The sequence below is a fragment of the Chionomys nivalis genome, chromosome 3 (genome assembly GCF_950005125.1).
Source record: "Chionomys nivalis chromosome 3, mChiNiv1.1, whole genome shotgun sequence".
Classification (NCBI taxonomy): domain Eukaryota; kingdom Metazoa; phylum Chordata; class Mammalia; order Rodentia; family Cricetidae; genus Chionomys; species Chionomys nivalis.
Window position 1 is genome coordinate 77,789,543 of NC_080088.1, and position 22,618 is coordinate 77,812,160.

General features: G+C 38.8%; 1 protein-coding gene across 4 annotated transcripts in view; it reads left to right on the forward strand.

Moving 5' to 3' along the window:
- Window positions 1-22,618, forward strand: part of Spidr (scaffold protein involved in DNA repair) — a 225,393-nt gene that overhangs the window by 56,864 nt on the left and 145,911 nt on the right. For 2 of the 4 annotated variants that reach the window (XR_009056844.1, XM_057764937.1), the window contains exons 1-3: window positions 13,091-13,453; window positions 16,589-16,842; window positions 19,578-19,678. The exons of 1 other annotated variant lie outside the window; for it this stretch is intronic. Coding sequence is in view for 2 of the 3 variants with exons in the window: in XM_057764937.1 (XP_057620920.1) it covers window positions 13,424-13,453; window positions 16,589-16,842; window positions 19,578-19,678 (385 nt within the window). In the remaining variant the exon portion in view is untranslated. Of the gene's footprint in view, window positions 1-13,090; window positions 13,454-16,588; window positions 16,843-19,577; window positions 19,679-22,618 lie in introns of those variants that run through there. One more of the 4 variants, XM_057764939.1, reaches the window with a different exon arrangement.

Genomic DNA, 22,618 nt, shown 5'->3' on the forward strand with positions numbered 1-22,618 from the left:
AAAAGGAGTCTTTCCACCTTATCTCAGTAGAAAGGGCAAATGTGTACCTGTGGCTGCACATCAAATCACTTGCCCCTCCAGGCTTCCTCAGGAGCACAAGTACCTTTATACATCTCACAGTCGGTGCTGCACCCTCGACCTTCTCAGTTCCCCAGGCTCCCTCCTCCCGACACCCATTTACTCTTGTTATAATGGCATGATATGTATGTGCTCTCTTCTTACTCTCTCCTGCTCCACCTCTCTACCACCTGCTGTTCTCCTTCTCACTGTGTTCTGGTCTCCATCTCTTCCTACCTCGCTATCTCCAATATTCTCTCCCGCTTCCCTAGCCCTGGCTGTGTCCAGTCTTCTTTCTCTCTCTACTCTGAACTCTTCCAGATGCCTCTGGCTGTTCTTTCTCTCAGACGTGCAATAAAAGCCTTCCCTAGTAATGGAGCAGTCATGTTGGCAGTTTATTTTATTTTAATTTTTTAGTTGTACCCTCTCACATACACATGCCCGTGTTTTCCCTTCTGGAACTGTAAAGCAAAAATAAACCTCTTCTGCCTTTTAAAGAAAAGTAAGTTGATATAGCTAGATATTGAAGTTCCTATGAGGTTCAAGTATCTATAGAGGAAGGGACTAGAAATAGCTTCCTGCTAGTTTTTCAAACCTTATGATGAAGACATGACAGCTGTATTGCCAAAGAAATGACAGGTATTATATTTTGTGACTGGTACACACTTCCTAGAAACATGGAAATAGGCATTTCTCATATAGAGATTGGAAACCGATTGGGAAAGGGCCATTGGTGGTAGGGATTCTAGCTAAAGAGGATGCTTGTTTCCGGTCACTGTAAATGAAGGTGACCCTGACTAAGACTCTTAGAGTGATCGAAGTGAGCGAGTGGGAGAGTCCTTCCCTCTGTCTCTTTAGTTGCTATCGTCATCAGATGTTTTCTCAGAAACCGTTTCTCTAAGAAATAGAGCTGGAAATAGGTAGCTGTTCTTACATAATGGGATTTGCATAGACATGACGGCTTTTGTGGACCACCTACCTAGCCAGCGTGCAGTTTTGGCTTTTACATTTATAGCTAAGGATGATCTGAACGTAGTGTTTTAGTCATGTTTGAGACTGTGGTTTCTCCAGTAGTTTCTGAAGTGCTTAAGATGCTTACTCTCCCTCTTCACTTCCTCTTTATCTTAGACACTGCAATGTCCTCGTGAGGAACAGCTTCCTGCTGCATACGCTTCTCTCCAGCCACTTACTTCTGTCTTGAGTACTTTGTGTTTTTATCTAAAGCCATAAGTGCATTGCAACACTAACTGGCTATTTCATCACGATTTGGATTGAGAAAGTCTATCAGGAAATCACAAGTGAATTGTCCCCAACAAAGCCCTTTAGCCTCGCGCTTCTCAGTTGCTGTGTCATGATAGGCAGTTGGTATTCTGACTGGCAGTTATAAAAAGGACACAGTGGGTAATTTACAGTTTAAGCAATGGCTTAAGTGCATCACTTGGTTATGGTCACTGAGAGTCTAGTATATGACATGTAGAAAGGAAGAAGCCTGATGGCTCCTTCACCGAAGTCAAAAGAAGCCTGTTCAGTTTCCCCCCAAGTCTGGCTCCTCACTGCTCTTCAGAAGTTGCCCAGGGCCCTAGGTCCTGAGGAGACGGTGTGGCGTGAAAGAAGAGGCTCCTGCACTGTTGAAATAAATCAGATGCGTACTTTTTAGCGAGTGATGTGTGAAGATTCATTCGTTTTGTGTTCTTTCAGTCGATTCTCTTGGGAAGACTGTATTCTTAGGCAGACGTAAACACAAGTCAGGCTTTCAGGGAGCTCACAGTCTGACAGATGTACAAATACATTCATTAGTGAAACGATCATAATATGTGCTAGTATCCAGTCCTCTGTGGGTTGAGAAAGCCCTTACAATACATGCTTCTACAGAACGTATAGGAAGCCCTAATGGTTGAACCCAACTGTAAAATTTACCACAGCTTGCTTGCTGGTTCCATTTGCTCAGAATACTTTTTTCCGTCCTTTCACTTTAAGGGTGGTGCCATCTTTAAATCTAAGATGAGTTTTTTGTAGACAAGTGGAAAAAAAATGTATTTTGTTGCTTAACCCATCAGCCATCCTATATCTTTTGATTGAAAAGTTGAACCATTAATGTTTAAAGTTATTGTTGAAAGATGTTTCTTGATTGCATCATTTTGTTTTGTTTCTTTATTCCACTTGTATTTTATTCGTCCTTTTGTTTCAGTAATTATCACTTCAGTGTGTCTACAGTTTCTTTTTTGTTTTATTCCTCCTGTCATTCTGAAGTATTGCTTCCATATTTTCTGCAGGGGTATTCGGTGGTCATAAATTTCTTTAGCCTCTTTATATCATGAAAGTTTTTCTTCCTCCTTCAACTGTAGCAGATATTCTAGCTTGGAATAGTAGTCTTGGTTGGCATCCGTGGCCTTTCTTTTATAACGAGGTACATTGTTCCAGAATCTTCTGGTTTTCAGTTTCCTTACAGAAATCAGCTGATATTCCACTGGATTTTCCTTACATGTGTCTTATATTTTTTCTCTTGCAGATTTTAATACTTTGTGTTTAGTATATTTAATGTTTTAATTATGATATGGTATGGGGAGTTTTTTTCCGGATCTTATGTACCTGGTGTTTTGTGTGCTTCCTGTGTCAGTGTACATCTAGCTTTACCTTTGGATCTTCTGTGATTTTGTTTAAGGCCTGACCTATCCCATTGGTCCAGGATTCTTTTCCATCTATGCTTATAAATTAAATGTCTTTTTTTTTTTATACTGTCCCACATTTCCTGCATTTTTCTTTCTTGTTTCTTTATCTTCCTTCACAGTTTTTGCTTGTGTGGGCTGATTGCTCTACCTTTTCTCTGAGTGCTGATATGCTATCTTGTATTTAAGCCATTCTACTTGTAAGGCTTTCATCCTGAGTTTTTTAGTTTTGTTAAAATTTTAAATTCTATCTTTGTTTCAGTTTGAATTCTCTTTAACATTTCTTTCTCTTTGTCAAATTCAGTTTTACTTTTTATACTTAAATTATTTAATTTGTTTGTATATACAATTCTAAATATTCATGCCACAAGTTTATAATGCAGAATTTTGACTTAAAAATTCTCAAACATGAATGGAGTTTTTGGAAGATGTCTTGACATTACTTTTCATACTTGAAATAAACATTTATTTTTTTTAAAGAACGGCAAAAAAAATTCTCAAACATGGTATGAACATTTTATTTCCTAAAACCTATAATTGGAGGGCATATACTTTTTAAAGCCTCTGATAAAACATACAACAGGCACTGACTTACATTTTCTTTTTTTCTTCTTTAAAATAATTTTAAACTAAAATATATTTGATAATATTCTTTCTCTCCCCTAAGTCCTTCCAAATACTCTACACCCAACTTTCAGTTCTTTCTTAAAAAACAATTAAAACCCAAATACAACAACAAAACCTGCAAAACCAAGAAAAAAAATGAAAATATAGCCCTCCAAAACCCAGTATCAAACTGTAACCACATAAAAGATGTTGATATACCTAATGTTACTCTATTGGAGAAAAATTTTCCCCTTTTCCTAGCAGGTATAAGTGTTAGGCTATGTGTTAACTTTACCCTAGTGACTAGGCTTCCTTCTTTCTTTCCCTCCCTCCCTCCCTCCCTCCCTCCCTCCCTCCCTCCCTCCCTCCCTCCCTCTCTCCCTCCCTCCTTCCTTCCCTCCCTCCCTCCCATTTTTGAGACAGGTTTTCTCTAGGTTGCCCTGGCTGCCCTGGAACTTGTTCTATAGAGAGACTGGCCTCGCACTCAGAGCTGTCTTCCTCTGCCTCCCTAGTGCTGGGATTAAAGGCCTGTGCTTACTACCCCCCAGCATCATTCATTTATGTTTTGAAAAGCATAAAAGAATAAATTATTCTAAGATAAAACAAAACCAAATTGGACAAGATAAACCAACAGAAGGAAAAGAACCCAAGAGAAGTCTCAAGAGTCAGAGACCCATTTGTTTGTACGTAGAGTAGTCCCATAGAAACACTAAACCAGAAGACACACACACCATATATATGCCAGGTGCATACCTGTGCAGACCCTGTGTATACTGCGTCAGTCTCTGTACGTTCGTATGAGCTTTGTTCTTGTTGATTTAAACGTGCTTTCTTGATGTCCTCCTTCCTCTGCCTCTTAGATTCTTTCCACTTCCTCTTCTGTGGTGTTCCCTGAGCTCTGAGGGGAGGAATTTGTTGGAAACACCCTATTTAGGGCTTCCAAAGTCTTTCTCTTTTGTGTAATGGCTGGTTGTGGTCTCAGTATTTGTTCCCATCTGCTGCAGGAGGAATCATTTCTGATGATGGCTGAACAAGGTACGGATCTATGCGTGTAGCAGAATATCATTAAGTGTCATTTTATCATTAATTTTTTTTCCCTTTTTAAGACTGCTATTATTCAGTTTTCCCCTAGGTCCCTGGGATATCTAGTTTCTGGTTCTTGGTCAGCCAAGTCCTCTTGAGTATAGGTTCCAGCTGATGGAGTGGCCTTAAGTCAAGTCTGTTATTGGTTGGTTATTCCCACAAGCTTTGTTCTCTTGTACTCTGACATACCTTGCAAGCAATACAGCATTGTACATAAAGGTTTTGTGGCTGGCTTGGTGTTTATATTTGTCTTTCTAGAGTATGCAGAATATTCTGTATTCCTGTAATAAAGATGCTGGAATTTAGGGATAAAGGCTCTATGCAGGAACTAGCTTGACATCTCCATGTTCAGTGAGTTGTGTGATGTTGTCTTCAACAATGCGGTGTAACAGCATAAATGAATGCAGACAGATTGTAAAAATATATACAGCTTTAATGGGGAAATAGACTTACAAAACCAGAGGTTCCCGCGGAGAACAGGAAAGCAGAAGGGGCTCCTGGGAGCACGCCCGCAATCTTTATAAGTAAAAAATATCCTCGGGGGACCCCGCCCCCTGCTAGCAAGGTAATTGGCTGAGTCTCCCCTACATCTCCCCTTTTTGTCTAAATAAGATAGAGCCAAACCAAATATAACTATATACAATAGAAACAAATAATAAATATACTAAACGTTCTATTTCAAAGAATCTAAATAATGTAGAGAGTAACTACAATTATCTAATCTTCAACTCTGTCAAAGATCTGAGAAGGGAATTAATATTACCTAACAAACGAGAGATATCCAAAATGTGCAACAAATGACAGAGACAACTGACTACCTGGGCAATCACCCAAAGTCTCGTTTGCAATGTTGAGTCAACCAACTTTGGCTAAGGCCTAACATAACTGACATACCATTATTAAAGGCAAAGAACTTTCTTAGAACTATCCTACCCTGTCTTGGCAAGATAAGACAATCCTGTTTCATCTACTTCTGGATATTCTGTATCTTTTTCAGTAGATGAGGTATGGGCTTTTCTTAACCCAAAGGCCAGTTCTGCCAAGAAGACAAGCTCCCAGTGGCGTGTCTTTGGTGCTCAACATTCTCTCGGGAGTAGAGTGGTGTTGCCAGGAGTGATTGTGTCTCGTTGACACAGAATTCTAGGTTAGATTAAAGGCCATTTTTCTACAGTTCTTCGAAGAGGCTGAAGATCATACTATCTATACTAAATATAATCTCTATGTATCTAAAAAACCTGATTAACCTAAAAATAAATATGACAAACATATAATTCTCAATACCTATCTAACTTGAAGACTAAGAGAAATAAACAACTGTGCAATATATGAAGACAATGATCTTCATCTGTAAACAATGTCATTACATATCAAATGTAAACAATGTTATTATATAAATAGTATCAGAGGTAGAAATGTACATTGTAATATGGTAGATGTATCAATACAATATAAATAGTATCAGAGGTACATTGTAATATGGTAGATGTATCAATACAATATAGACAAAGTTATAAGCATACTCTTATACAAAAATAGAGGCAGGAACATTCACATTCAATATTCAATATATCAATATACAAGAAACAGTACCAATACAATTTTCTAAAAACAGTAATTCACAAATACCAATCATCCCATCAATGCGGCCTTGCAGCAGTTTGTGGAAAACAATCTATAGTTGAGCCTGTGTTGTTTGGGGATTCTCATGGGACCCCGTTGGCCAACAACTCAATTAGATGTAAACCAAATCCCTGTATTGAAAGCCTGTTTGGTGACAAGAGATGGCCTTCAGGGGTTTGTCTCCTGCATTATGTGGTGATTTCATTTAGATAGCCTTCATATGTGTATATATTTTAGAAATTTTTTTTATTGTATCAGGTTTCTATACTACCCCTCAGTGCCTCTAATTTTAGCTGTCCCTTTCTATTTCCTGCCAAAACCCATCTCTATCTCCCCTTCCCACTTGATCCTACCATTCTAGCCCCTGATCTATCATCCATAGCTATTTATTCTATTTCCCTTTCTTAATGAGATCTGTACCCTTTCGTTTCTTATTGTCTGTGATTTAAGAAGATTGTAGCTTAGTTATTCTTGACTTCAGAGCTAATATCCACATATAAGCAAATACATATTATATTCATCTTTCTGAATCTGGGATACCTCAGTTGGGATTTTTTTTTTTTCAGTTTCATCCATTTGTCCACAGATTTTGTGATTTCACTTTTAAAATGGTTGAGTAATATTCCCTTGTATAGATATACCACATTTTTTTTTTACCCACTTTTCTGTTGATTACCACCTCGATTGTTTCTAATTTCTGGCTATTACAAATAGAGCAGCAATGGACATGATTGAACAAGTGTCTTCTGTGGAAGGATGGATGATCATCCTGAGGGTATATGCTCAAGAGTGCTATAGCTGGACCTTGAGGTAAAAGAATGTCATACAGGTCTCCTGGCTAGGACAATCTTAGGCAACTTTTTACATTAGGTTTAGACTCCCTTAGTACACATACCCCCTTTTTTCACTGTTTTTTTTTTTAATTCCATTGTTTTTTACCTCTGCTTATTTAACTTTGTGATATCACTGATATCTTCTAGATTATAGGCAATTAAATTCCCAATAAATTTTGTCTTCAAACATGTAACATGACTAATAAAAATGCAGACACAGATAGTGGGGTTCAAGCTGAAAGACCAGAGAAGCAAAACAGCCCACCACTAGAGAGTTCTTACCTCTATGAAATCTTCAGACTGAAAAGAGTGAGTTCCACCTTATATTCCTCTCTAGTGCTGGTATAAAAAGCATGCACCACTACCGCCTGACCTCTATGGTTAACTAGTGTGGTTGCTGGGATTAAGGGTGTATGCCACCACTGCCTGGCCTGTATGACTGATTAGTGTGGCTAGCTTTGCACTCTGATCTTTAGGCAAGTTTTATTTGTTAGATCATAAACAAGATATCACTATATTTCCCATTTTTGTCTAATATAAAAACAGGTTATAACTAATATAAGAAAAACTATATACAATAAGTACAATAACTATATTATATATAGGCAATAAGTACATCAACAATGTCTAGTCCATTTGCATTTGACAAATTCAGAGAAAATACTCCATAATCTATCCTGTCTTGGTGAGTCCAAAGTCTTGTATGTGATTTACTTTCTATCATAACTTACGTTACTATCCAAAACTATCTTTTGATATCTCTCAATCTCATGCACTTTATATTTCTTTAGTGAATTTGTTTTCTGAATCTCGTAAAGAAGGAAAACTATAACTATAGTCTTCAACAACTCAGAAATCTGAGAAAGAAATAGTATTAACTGAGTATTCAAGAAGTGCAACATGCAATTTCCAAAAAATCTGAGAAATGTTAGAAACAGATGCCTTCCTGAACAGTTACCCAACATTTCTCTGCAATGTTGGGGTATCCATCTTTGGCCCAAAGACCTAGAATATTTGATAGACTTTTCTATGAAGTAGAATGTTTGAAGAACTGTTCCACCTTGTCTTGACAAGGTTTAGCAGTCACTCTTTTTTGTGTCCTACATGTTCAGTTAGGACACCGTACTCTCAGCAGTTGAGGCAAGGGCATTTTCTTGCCTAGTCACTTAATTTTGCCACAAAGAAAGTAAATTCCATGTGGAGTTTCTTTGCTATCCATTATCTTCTCTGAAGTAGGTTGCTGCTGCCAAGACCAGATATGTGTCATTGTCTTAAAAAATGACCTATGTTATTTATTATTATTATTATTTTAAGAAAAAAGAAAACAAGAAAACAACCATTTTTCATTTTATATACCAATCCTAGTTCCCACTCCCTCCCCTCCTCCCTTCCCTTCACCTACCCCCCCAACCTTCCTCCCATTCACTCCTCAGAAAGGATAAGGCACATTGCTTTGGGGAAGGTCCAAGGCTTTCCCTACTATATCTAGGCTGAGCAAGCTATCCATCATTATTAGATTTCTGTCTTAGTCACTTTTCTGTTGCTGCGGAGAGACACCATGACCAAGGCAACTCTTAAAAAAGAAAGCATTTAATTGGGGGCTGGCTTACAGTTCAGAGGTTAGTCCATGATCATCATGGTGGGGAACATGGCGGTTCACAGGCAGGCGTGGTGCTGGAGCTGTAACTGAGAACTGCGTCCTGCCTCTAACTCCTGAGTGCTGGGATTAAAAGTGTGCCCCCCCCCCCCAGTGATTAATCTGTTTTTTAAAACCCTTTATATGCATGTGGAAGTTAGCTCTTTTCTTCTACCATATGGGTCCTAGATGTTCTCAAGTCATCAGGACTGAAGGCCGGAGCCTTTCCTTATCCCCCTCATCCATCTTTCTGATCTTATTCTATTTTTAGTTTTTTTGAGAATTTCCACATTAATTTTATCATTTTCCACATACAACACTAAATAAGGGTCCTCCTTTCTCCATATTCTCACCAACATTTTTGTTTAGTTTTGTTTTGATAGTATCTATTTTGACTCGGTTAATATGGAATCTTAAAGTATCTTTAAAAGTTATTTTATCATTTTGTTGAGACAGAATTTCATTAATCTTGGATGCTCTGGAACTGCTGGATAATAGAAAGAACTTGGGCTTCTGGTCCTCAGGCCTCTAGCTACCAAGTTCTCGGATTACAGCCATGCTGGATCATGGTTTACAGGATTGGGGATCAGACCAAAGCCTCACTTTATTAACTAAGCCATAATTCAGTCATCAGAGTGGTTTTAATTTGCATTTCCATGATAGTTAAAGATTGAACAGTTTTTAAAGTATTTAGTATCTATTGTATTGATGCTCTGGTTATGGCCAGGGCACTGTACGAATACTTGTTCTTTTCACTCTGCTTGTGAGTTTATTAATCACTGTTCATTGCACAGTGAAAACCCTGATGAGTTTTGAGAGAGAGAGAGAGAGAGAGAGAGAGAGAGAGAGAGAGAGAGAGAGAGAGAGAGAACTGCACTACCCTATGAGTGTAAAGATAAGAATTTAGGAGAAAGATGGATACTAATTTAATGGAATAGTCCTAGGTTCAGTCTTGGGGTCTGTTGACATCCCCAACCATATACCAGGAACTAGATTTATACCAGAAACGTGTTTCCTTCTAAGTACTGGGTCTTACATCCAATCAGGAATTAGCTGTAATATTCTTGTCACTATTAGACCCATAAACATATTTTGTCATGCTAGTCATTATTATAGCTCACAAGGTTCACAGATGTATAAGCCTGTTGATGTCATCACCCAACTCCATAATCTATCCTGCATCTTTCAGTATTTTAAAGGTTAGCCACCAAAGAAGAAGCTTCTTGGTTAGTACCAACCTTGTTTTTCCGTGTGCTATGATATAGTGGTGTCTTTAGCAATACCATCTCATAATCAAGTTCTGGTGGAAAAAGTAGAGCAGTGGCAATAGGTCAGTAGAAGGATCTGAAGTATGTTCCTGACCAACAACTCAAAAGAGGGTATCTCCTCTGCCTGGAAGTGGGTGTTCACTTGACAACCTATGGTTTCTTATCTCTTATGTAGAATAGCTCTACTTGAACTCTTCATTAAATATGATATTGTGTTGCTCATAAAATAGTAGGTTTTTAAAATATAGCTTCTAAAAACATGCTTAGTGTTATATATTTCTCCTCCATTCCTGCCTCAGCCATACACTGACATCCTCTGTTTTAAAACCTGCCACCCCATGATTTCCCCTTTTTCCTTCATATTACCTGTCTGCTATCCCCCGTCCCATAAGATTTGTGTTCCCCTCCTTGTCAGTGGTTGATTTCTAATATTCTGTATTGTATAGGTCTAAACAATGTGCAGCATTTCTTCTTCTGCATATGCATTTCTTCACACAGTTTTTGGGGTTTCTGTCCTGCTTGGTTTCTGCCCTCCCACCAGGTCCCACAGCTGTTTAGCCCCAAAGAAATCACACAGAGGTCTACATTAATCATAAACTGGATTGGCCCATTAGATCAGGCTTCGTATTAACTCTTATAACTTATATTAGCTCATTCTAGTATATGTTAGCCACATGGCTTGGTACCTTTTTCAGCAGGGCAGGTTACATCTTCTTTCTTCTGTGTCTGAGCAGGACTGGGGAGGAATGGGCTTCCTCCTTCCCAGAATTCTCCTGTTCTCATTTACCTGCCTCTACTTCCTGTCTCCTTGTCCCCACCCCCATACTTCCTGCCTGGCTACTGGCCAATCAGCATTTATTTAAAACATAATTGAAAAGAATATAGACAATTGTCGCGCACCACTCAGTGTTATGTTTTCCAGACCCATGTATTAACTCACAAATTTCCTTTCAATTTTTTTCAAATAAAACTCATTAAGTATAGGTACCATATTTTCATTATTCATTTATCTGTTGATGGACATCTAGCTATTTATCTGTTTTAGCTATTGTGGGTAGCATCTGTGAACATGGATGAGTGTATGTCTCTGTAGTAGGATCTTAGGTTCCTTAGCTATATGCCCTAGAATGAAAGATCTGCGTCTTATAGAAGACCTATTTTTAAGTTTTTAAAGGAAACAGTGCCCTGGCTTTTTCATAGAGGCTGTACCAGTTTGCAGTTTCACCAACAGTGCATATGTATTCCCTGTTTCCCACATCCTTGCCTGCAGTTTTCTTTCCTTTTTAGAAAAAGCTATTGCGTAGACTTGCTCACCCTTTGTTTCTAGCCTATCTCTATTTCTTTGTGTTAGCTGCTGACTTGCAGAAGCACTTTCAACCAGGGATCCCTGCTGGCAACTCCAGGTTGAGACACAAGTACGCAATTTTCTCTACTTCCTGTCTTCCATTTAGGTCTTCCTGGACTTCTGAGTCCTGCTACAAACTGTTTACAGGAGCCCTTCCTCCTACCTTATTTCCGTTCCCTGGGGACTCAATCTCTTGATCAGTCCTAGAGTCCTCTGGCTCTGTCCTGCTGTTCTCTCAGCCTAGACCATGTCTGTTTCTCTGAGTTACCATTGAGCCAAAGAAACACTTTGTTTTTCCCATCTACCAAAACTGTCTGGGATCCAGAGTGGGAAAAGCAACCTAAGCAGAATACCCACTCAGCTAAGACCAGGCCAGATATTTGTAGTAAGAAACACCTCGGATAGTATAGTTCCAGAATATACTTTCTCTCAGCAGTTTGTAGAATTTCTCTAAAATTGACCACATACTTGGATACAAAGGAAGTCTTAACAGATACAAGAAAAACTGTGCAGAACTGAATGAAGATGAAAACACAATATATCCAAACCTGTGTGACACAAGTGAAGGCATTTCTTAGTGGCAAGTTCATGACACAAAGGGCCCATATTAAACAACTGGAGAAATCTCATTAGTGATTTAATGACACAACTGAGAGTTATAGAACAGCAAGAACAAATAATACCAAAGAGAAGAAATTTAAACTATGAACAGGTGTCTATACATCTATTTAAAGGAAACATAAAGAAAGTTTCCCTGTGGCTTTTTCAAGTGTTCTTCATATTACTTATCCCACTTCCCTGCTTTGCCCTTTGCATTGCCCTTGCTCTCTCTTGCCTGGTTAAAATGTTCCATGTTTTTAAATTTTTCTCTTCCATGCACCTGTCTTATACTAGCCTCATTTCTAGAATATCACCCCTATCTCCCACACTGTGTACCCTCTTCCCTTTCCTGGTTTCTGTGCTCCAGGTTACATATGTAAATAATGATTAATAGTCTATATCTAGAAATAAGAAAGAATGTGTGACATTTTTTTCTCCGTTTGGGTTACTTCAGTCAGAATCATATTTGATTCAAAGAATAAGTCAAGAAAAAATAATTTTGGCTTCCTGAAATTAAATGAAAGTGAAAACACAGAACAACAAAGCCTATGGAACACATTAAAAGCATTATCAAGAGGAATATTTATAGCTCCAACAGTCTACATTAAAACATCAGAAAGAACACAACTAACTTCATGATGCAACTCAGCAATTTGGAAAAATAAAACCAAACCCATATCCAGTAGTAGATGACAAGAAATAATAGAAAAATCATAGCAAGAATGATTCAACATATGTGACTCAATAAATGCAATAAGCCATATAAACTACCTTAAAGACAAATCATACGATCATCTAAAGAGGTATAGAAAAGGCCTTTGACAAAATCCAACATTCTGTCATTGTAGAAGTCCTAGAAAGAGTAGGACTGGAAGGAACATACTATAACATAGTAAAAGCTGTATACAATAAATCTCTAGTCAACATCAACCTAAATAATGAAGACATCAAAGCAATTATATTAATGTCAGGAATGAGACAGAGTTTTTATTATTACCCAGTCCTTTTCAGTATAGTGCCTAGTTAGAGACAAGAGAAGGAAATTAAAGAATACAAACTGGAAGGAGTCAAATTATTCCTATTTGAATATGATATATTACACATAAGAAATCACCAGAAAACTTTTAGAAATGACCTGTTCTTTTAGCAAAGTATTAGTACATGAAATTGACCTATAAAATTGATTTACATTATATATACCAAAACACAATTAAAAATCAAGACTTTGCCTCTGCTAGTGAGATTGGGTCTCTTATCTTTTCCAAAACTAACCAGTTTGGAGCTAACTTTCAAGGATTCTGCCCATTGTCATGGAGGATCCATCAGCGTTCGACCCACTCCTGAATCCAGAATATCCTCAGTCAGATGAACAAGACTCCTCGGATGATTTGGGAATCTCACAGCCAGGACCTGAAAAAGCTGCCCCTCAACCCCAGTGCTAAGAAGCCTCTTGCTTCCCCGGCAGTGTGTGCTCTTCTTTGCGGCCTCTAATGCAGCTGCCACCTCCGCTGCGCAGCGAAGATGAGACTGCTTGAGAACAAAAGTGAGAAAATCTTGAGAGAGATCCAAAGTGCCTTTCCCAAGAGAAGAGCCTGTACATTTCTGTCTACGCACAAAGATCCTGTAGCAAGGATGAAGATACTGATGAGGAAGGAAAAGAAACTAAAAAGCCGTGATGGAAATGAGTTTGTAGAAGGTGAACCATTCAGATGCCTTTGCACTTTCTGCCTGTGTCAAAGGTAGGATCCTTCTGAGAATGCTAAAATTAGGAAAAATTAGGGCAGTCAATTCAGGGCTAAGCTGTATACTGCCCTTACTTCTGATAATGCCATACAGCAGTTGTGAAAGGTTTTGGTTTTGTTTTTAAGATTAAACTGTACAGTAGTGAGTTTTGTGGTAGATTTATTTATTTATTTATTTTTAATTTTTTTTCTGGTGCTGGGTGATCTCTTTCCATACTTGTTACCATTACATGATTTAGAATGTGTTAAGTTTGAATACATGTGAATGACTTTAATTTGACCCAAAGAATCAAGAATGAGTATCAAATATTCTGTGAGTTTTATAAGCCTCAAATCTGGGGTTAAATACAATAACTTGAAAGAATGTCAATAGAATTTGGAAGTGTTTTGGTTTAGAAGGTAATAATTGGGATGGATCTTTGGATTTTCTCATTTGCAGAAACTTGTAATAAAGGCAATCTTGTTTTAATTTTTAGTAATAAGTACAGGGAATATATTAAAGTGGGCCATTGGAGTTTAAAAAATAGAATCAAAACAAAATTAAGTAATCTACAAATAAATATTAACCAGAAAGGCGAGGGATTTCTTTATGAAAACTTTAAAGAAAGATTGAAGAAAACACTAGACCATGAGAAGACTTTCAGAGCTCATGAAATTGGTAGAATTATTGTAAAAATGACCACCCTACCAAAAGACTCTTACAAATTCAGTGTCAACCCAATAAAAATTCCAGAACTCATAGGTAACCTCAGAAGACCCCAGAAACTAAAATATTTCTGAGTAAAAAGTACAGTGTTGGCGTTATTACTGTACCAGTTTTCTTGCTATATTACAAAACTGTTATAAACAACATGGTCCTAGTAAAAACAAACAACAACAAAAAGAACTCAAACAAACAAACAAACAAAAAACTAGACATGTCAATAAGTGGAGCAAAAATCAAAGACCTGTACATGATGTCTCAGTTAGGGTCACTATTGCTGTAATAGAAAAAGCATGACCAAAGAGAATTGCGGCGGGGGGGGGGGGAGGTTTATTAGGATTATGTTTCCTCATCACTGAAGGAAGTCAGGACAGGAACTCAAACACAGCAGGAACCTGGAGACAGGAGCTGATGCAGAGGCCACAGAGGGTCTCCTCTTGATGTGTTTTCAGAACCCAAGTAAAATTTCTTTGACAATGCTTGTATTGCAGTGTTTTATAAGGAACCAGTTCTGGTCTCTACCATGCCTCCAGTGTGTTTTGAATCCTCCTCACATCTGCCTGAGTCTGTAGCACAAGCTGTGCCTCTTTCTAGGAGAGTGGTTCTTAACTGAGGCTAGCTCGTCCAGGAAACATTACATTGTGTCTGGACATGTTGTGATTATTACGGGTTGAACTTGTGCTCCTGACATCTGGTGGGTGTAGGTGGGGATGTTGCTAAACACTCCACAGTAATGGTCTCCATATTGTGTTAGCTCTAACTGGCAACAGAACTGAGCTTGAGAGATCTTACTTTAGGATGAAATGAAAACCTTTATTCTAAAGAAAACTTCTCAGTCGTGCTTGAGGGCGCAGGTCTAAAGTCCCAGCTCAGAGGTCCAGGCTGATGGATTACAGTTCATAGTGTGCCTGGGCTGTGGGGAGTTGCTGACGGAAAGAGTGACAAGTGACAGAGAACTCTGTGCTCAGTCCTCATGGGCGTGGGAGGGATGGCTCATAGGGAAAAGATAAAATTATTTAGATATGCATTTCTCAAGTAATACTAAAGATATTGTGAACCATCTTTCTCAGTTTAAAATGCTCTGGTTCTTTTTGTGACTTATTTTTAATATTTATTTGGAAGCCTATTGTGACGAAAGCACATACTTCTAGTGCTTATTAATTGATAGATAAGTATCTTGCTGCCACAATTTAGGCTTAGAACCGCAAGGGTGGATAGGAACTAGAATCATGCTTTTCATTATTTTTTTTTTCTTTTCTTAAAATTGTTTCTTAGATGACACTGAATAGTATTTTAAAGACTCTCACATGTACTTAACGATATAATTTCAGAGAAGACCCAGTGCAGTAAGCTCCTGTGCATATTAGCAAGCTCTAGCTACTTCAATAACAATGCATATATATGCTCACACTCTGCTTCCTGTTTTCACTCAAACTCCTCCTGCATTGCCAGGGATATGTGGTCAACATTAATCCAGCAAAATAGATGGGCTCTGTAGACCAGGCTAGTCTTGAACTCACAGAAATCTGCCTGCCTCTGCCTCTTGAGTGCTGGGATTAAAGGTGTTGCCACCACCGCCCAGCACAGTCTGCTTTCTTATACCCTGCGGAGACTACCTACCAGGAGTGGTACCAGCCATAAGGGTCTGGGTGCTTCCCTGTCAATCACTAGTTAGAAAATGCTCTACTGGACAGTTTCATGAGGGCATTTTCAGCTGATATTCTTTCTTCCCGGATGATTCTGGGCCGTGTCAAATTGGCATTAAAATCCTGCACAGTGTATGTCAGAGCAAAGACAGAAGGCATCAAAAGAAAGTATTAGATTCTACAATATGACCTTATGATGCAAACTTCAGCTTTCTACTTCCACTTTTAAAAATAACCTTATTTTACAAGTTTAGACATTTGAATAAAACAATGAAGAATTAGTTTAAGAAATGTTAGGCATTCTTAAATAATCCCTGTTTATGTTAAAGATTTCTAACTGAACTTTAGAAAATATATTGGAATTGTGCCAGAAAAGGCTTCACTGCTGAATTAAAATACTTTATACCTAAGGAGACAGTATCTTTCTATCTGGTTCATGAGAAATAATGAATGTTATCTCCTTGCTAAAACTGAAAAGCTAAGAAAGAAACAATGCCCCCCCATGAGTGTCAGATAATGACTACTTTAGACTCTCAGATATGTTACTGGTTGACATCGGAGACTTGAGTACGTATGATACGTGCCACTGATTTGCTGAAGGATGATAAGAAAAAAAAACACTTGTGTTGATTTTGATGGAGTCTATAAAATAATGCCTGGCTTACAACTAGTTAAAACTATTCTTTATTTTTGAGTATTAAGTTTTTTGTCAAAACAATGATAGACATATATGCATTTGGACTTAAATGAAGAATATTTAATTACATTTCTTAATTTTTGCAGCCAATTTCTACAGAAATTTTGGAGTATTCATCAGATAGTGACAAAGAAGATGACCCAGAGAATGTCCTGTTTATTGATTCAGAATCCCCTCACAAATTCCGGGTGGATTTTAAATCAGATGCAAGATGGTCTTTGAACAGACAGACTGACTCAGGGGCAAATTCAGCTGAGCCCATATTGAGCACTCCCCAGAAATACACATCCAGCTTTCCCAAGACTTCAGAAAATTCAGCAACAAAGAAGAAGCTTTTAAGGTTAAATCATATTTATAATTTTCTTTTCCTCAATTCTTCTCTTTCTTTAAAATATTGACTGAGACTTTAATTTTAAAATACTTGTTTAATTGAGAAAGAAAATTAAAATGCAATTCTGATTTTGATAGACAATTAGTAAGCCTATTTTGGAGGCAGTTTATGGAGTTGTTCACTCAATGGTGCATTAGTGGATTTGATCATGAATAGTTTGTACGACTGCTTGCTTTGGTGGAAATGTGTTCTTTGCTCTTCAAGTTTTATTAAACATCAGTGTTCCAGGTGCTCTGTTAGAGACACTCTTTCATTATCAAATATGACTTATAAAAAGAAAAATAAATATAAGTCCACTAGCTTACCTGTGTGGCACGAGTATGGTTAGAGTGAGTGGCCAAATTAATGCTTAAGAATACAAGACAGCCTTATTTAAAGGATAAAAATACCTCACATGGCTGAGGAGAGCCACAGTGGGTGAATAGCCTTGTTACTAGTGTGTCAGTTCATGACTGGCCTCGGTGAGCCACTCAGAATGTGTGCAGGAATCTTTAGAGACATGTCACAACCTCATGTCATCCAAGGTGTTTTTGTTTGCTATAAACTGGAACAAAATAATGTCCTTGTCCGTAGGCAAAAACGTTGAGAGTGAGAAGGAACCTATGTCCAGCAGTGCCTTAAACTAAAAGTGACAGAGAGCGCCTAGGTGAATATCACAGTGGAGGAGAACACGGTTGTGAGGGCGATGGGGTCTTTTACACCGTTAGCACAGCAAACCGAGAGCAGTGAACGGTGCAGTGGGAGGACTGCTGCCTAAACTCACTCTGGATGGAGAGATCTAGCTGATTATGTGCTGAAAGAGATCTAGTCCCCAGAATGTTTGCAGAGAATAGTATTTCCAGAAAGAATATTTGCAGAGGCAAATAATGGGTGCATGCACTATGCTGAGAAAATTTAAAATATCCTTTCTCATGTTGTTTTATAAATAAGGCACAAAGATGTGTACCCATTCTTGAAAAACCACTTCCTAGTATCCAAAAATCGTGGACTGTGTCATGAGACCAAAGGACAAGAAAGATCCATGATACACCGAGTACAGTCAGTGACTTAGTGGCATAAGGTTGGTTATATACAGCAGGAAGACCAGTGGATTCATGGGATTTATAGTCAAAGTTTTTGAAAAGCGCTTATTAAATGGTCAAGACAAAATCCTGGATGAGTCCAGGCTAAAATGAACATAGCCCATATGACATCAAGCTCATTCCTGATGCTGGCGGGTCCAGTTGTAAAGCTATACGTACCACTTGATGGCTTGATTTATTTGTGTCCTAGTAGGGAATGACATAAGCAAAACCCTTCAGTCATACTCAGTGAGCATTATGACTCAAGATAGTCACAGTTATTGCAAATTTGAGTCCAGCAATGCCCCAAATGAAGTTGTTGCTTCAGAGGAGAATGGTAATTGGATATGGATAATGCATACTTTTAATCATGCTATAAGCAGTAGGATTGTAGTTCAAGACAAGCCTGGGTGACATGGTGATTTTGAAGTTAGACTAGAGTGCTCCATAATTAGATGTCATCTTAACCCAGGAACTAAGAATCTAACTCAGTGATAGAGTATTTGTCTAGCATGTGTGTGGCTTCGGGTTCAGTTACCAGGAAGGAAGGAATGTGGAGAATATGTTGTCCTTGAAAGGAGGATGATTTTAATGGTGCAGGTGATGTTATCCAGGCCTAGAACATAGTGTTCCCAACCCTGTTGAGGGCCTGTGTGCCAGGCTTGTTTTTGTATGCAGGAGGCATGGCAGTATGCCTCTGCCTATCCTCTGTGAAGACTGATTGTCAGCCAGAAGGTAAAGTCGCTGCACTGTTAGAGACGAGGTAGTAGTAGAGACGAGGTAGTAGTAGAGACGAGGTAATAGTAGAGACGAGGTAGTAGTAGAGACGAGGTAGTAGTAGAGACGAGGTAGTAGTAGAGACGAGGTAGTAGTAGGAGCAGCAGGTTTGGGATGGGAAGTGCTTGATTTAACACTTGAAGAGTTAGGCTACTAGGTGGTGGTAGGTTCTTAGGCATGAACTAATGGAGATGGGCACCTTGTAAATTTCAGATTTAGACATTTAGGTGAGGTGGGTAGATGAAATAGAGGAAAGTAATTTAGAAAATCCATAGAACTTTCCTTACTTTACTCCTTTCCCTCTTTCTCTCCTTTGGCTCCCTTTTTGGCTTTGCCCTTTTCTAACTTTATGATCTTTGTAGTGTGTAGGTACTAAATTATCTTACAGAGTCCAAGTAATGTTCTTGTTTGATTATTGTGCCCACCAACAGGCTGGCAAGTTCAGTCTTGTCTGAGGCTCTGAGTTCACTTTGCATTTATTTATTTGCACATTTGGAGGACCTATTTGCATGGCAGGATGCAGCATTTTCTAACCCTAGCCAAGTGACGGGTGCAGGTAGTAAACACACAGCACATCTAAGGAGTGAACAAATTAAGAATGTAGAAAGGGAACCATACCGACTTAACCTGTCAAATTCTGTGAGTACAATGGCAGTTCAGCTTTGGTGAGAATCAGGGACTAGACCTCTAGGAAAACTAGGAATTGGAAATGATACACAAAAAGAGAATATAATACGAAGGGTTTTCTTATTACGTCCGTTTTTGTTGAGGGGTATGAAATGTGAAAACTGCAGTTGTTATGAGGGCTGTTTATTTAAACATAGTATATTATATTTAATTAAACAGAGGCGGGCTGGCAGAGAGACTAAAAGAACTGCAGAATCGTGAGAGATCTGCCATTTCTTTGTGGAGACATCGATGTGTTTCTTATCAAATGACACCTTTAGGTAAGATTTTTTTATAAGCATCTAAGATGATGGGTGCAAAATATTCCAGGTAAAAAGTCTTTTCTCACATCAAATACATGAAGGTGAATTATTTGTGTTTTTGTGACTTAAAAAAAATTCTTTCCAGTAGTCTTTGTTTTGGGGGATACTTTTCAAAATATAGTTGAAAACTATTGGTGGGGTGTGGGAGCGGACTGGGCTGGTAAAATGCTTGCTATACAAGCCTGAAGATCTATCTATCTCAGTGCATGTCTCTAGCGTGTATTCGAAAGGGCTAGAGAATATATATATCAAGTGTATTAATTTTGGTGAATTACTAGATTGTTCAGGCCAAAATGAAAATAAAAGACTTATAGGGTTTCCAGTTGTAGGTCTATAGGTAGAATGCTTTTCTTTCATTCATGAAGTCCTATGTGCATTGCCCAGCACTGCGTAAGTCAGGTGTGGTGGTGCACACTATAATCTTAGCACTCAGGAGATGGAGGCAGGAGAATAGTAGTTGAAGGTCATTCTCAACTTGAGAGGAAATTTGAGGTCAGCCTGGGCTATGTAAGACCCTGTCTCAAGGAAGCAGAGGGTGAGATGCTTCCTGTGCTCTACAAAAGAATGATTTCAAGCTCTCTGTTCACATCCTAACTGTCGGGTTTCGCAGATCAGCCCCACGTTGGGCCCCATTATGTCGGGGTCTGGTGCTAGCCCGGACCCTCAATTATTTCTCTCAACTGGACCCCAACATAAACTATCTGTCTCTAGATCAGCGTGGAGAAATGGGAATAAAGACACAACTCACATGACTTTATCAGGAGGGAGATTCTCAGTGGTCCCTCATGAAGTCCTGAGTTCACATCCTGAAGAATTTCTCTCATTTTATTCTCCAAACAGCTTTAATACCTAAACATAAACTGAGTGGGAAGTACACCAGCATTCTGTCTTCTAGGTAACCAGGTGAATGGCTTTTTGTCATGTCCACATCTACCTGTGTGCTCTATATGCTAGCTGTCATGTAGGCTTGAATCAGCATTTCTATCAGGCATCCTCTAAATTACAAAGAAAGGAGCAAAACGTCCTGACCTTTTGTTAGGTTAGAGACAGCCTTCCTGGCAGGATACATGGGGCCTATGGCTTCAGAGCCTGGCTGCCATACCAAATAGAAATATGGGCCTACACCTAACTTACTTCACTTTGTCCTTTCTTTTATAGTACTTTAATTAGCCAGATGCATTAATTTTCAGAATAACATGCCCAGGATGATTTGAGTTCACATGCGTGTCAGTGGATTCTAACCGTGTATTTCAAATGAATCAACAATCACAGTATCCACAAACAGATTTTATCTCTTATATCCCTTCCGTCTCAGTTAACTAATAAAATGTTCTGTGAGCTTTTAAAATTTTTTTAGAACAGTCTTTTTTCATTTTGCCTACTTATCCCAGTTCACACTCTTTCCCTTCCTCCTGCTTCTCCACCTTCCCCCCCAGCCCCTCCCCATCCACTTAGAGAGGGTAAGGCTTACCAAGTAGAGTCAAGAAAAAGTCTGACACATCATTTTGAAGCAGGACCAACCCCCTCCCCCCCCGCCCCATATCTAGGCTGAGCAAGGTATCACTCCAAAAAGAATGGGTTCCAAGATGCCGGTTCAAGCACTCGGGATAAATCCTGGTCCCACTGCCAGTGGACCCACAGACTGCCCAAGCCACACAATTGTCACCACAGTCATTGCGTCTAGTTTTGTCCTGTGCGGGTTCCCTTGCTAGTACTTCAGAGTCAGTGAGCTCTCACTGGCTTTGGCCAGCTGTTTCTATGGGTATCCCTATTATGGTCATGACATCTTTGCTCATATTATCATTCCTCCCTCTCTTGGACTGGTCTCTCGAAGCTTGGGCTACTGCTTAGCTATGGATCTTTGTAGATATCTGCTACCATTAGTTGCTACATGAAGGTTCTATGATGACAAGGTAGTCGTCAATCTAATTACCAGGGATGGCCAGTTCAGGCACCCTCTCCACTACGGCTTTGGGTCTTAGCTGGCATCGTTCTTGCAGATTCCTGAGAATTTTCCTAATGCCAGGTTTCTCACTGGCTTCATAATGGCTCCCACAATCAATTTATCTCTTTCCTTGCTCTCCCTGTCTGTCATTCTCCCATCACAACCATCCCATTCCCTCATTTTCTCCTCTTCCTTCCCTTTTGTCCTCTTCCTCCCCCTCTCATTTCCAATTTTCTCAGGAGATCTTTTCTAATTCCTCTTTCCAGGAGGATCCATGTATGTCTTTTTTAGGGTTCTCCTTGTTACCTCGCTTCTCTGGGGTCATGGACTATAGGCTGGTTATTCTTTGTCTTATGTCTAATATCTACTTATGAGTGAGTACATACTATATTTGTCTTTCTGCGTCTGGGTTATCTCACTCAATGTAGTTTTCTCTAGTCCAATCCATTTACCTGCAGATTTCAAGATGTCATACCAAGCTGTTTTCATTGCCATAGTTCTGTAGTAAAGCTTGAAGTCATGGATGGTGATTCCTCTGGAGGTTCCTTTATTGTCCAGGATTGTTTTGGCTATTCTGGGTTTTTTGTTTTTTCATATGAAGTTGAGTGTTGCTCTTTCAAGGTCTGTGGAGAACTGTGTTGGGATTTTGATGGGGATTGCTTTGAATATGTAGATTGCTTTTGATAAGATTGCCATTTTTATTATGTTGATCTTACCTTACCTAAAAGCATGAGAGATCTCTTCATTTTCTGATGTCTTTTCCGGTTTCTTTCTTCAAAGACTTAAAGTTCTTTTCATACAGATCTTTTACTTCTTTGGTTAGTATTATCCCAAGATATTTTTTGTTATTTGTGACTATAGCATGAATACTAAAAACCCAGTGACAGAAATTGGGGTTCGACCTGAAAATCAGAAAAGCAAAGCAGCCAGCCAAACCACTAGAGAATTCTTGC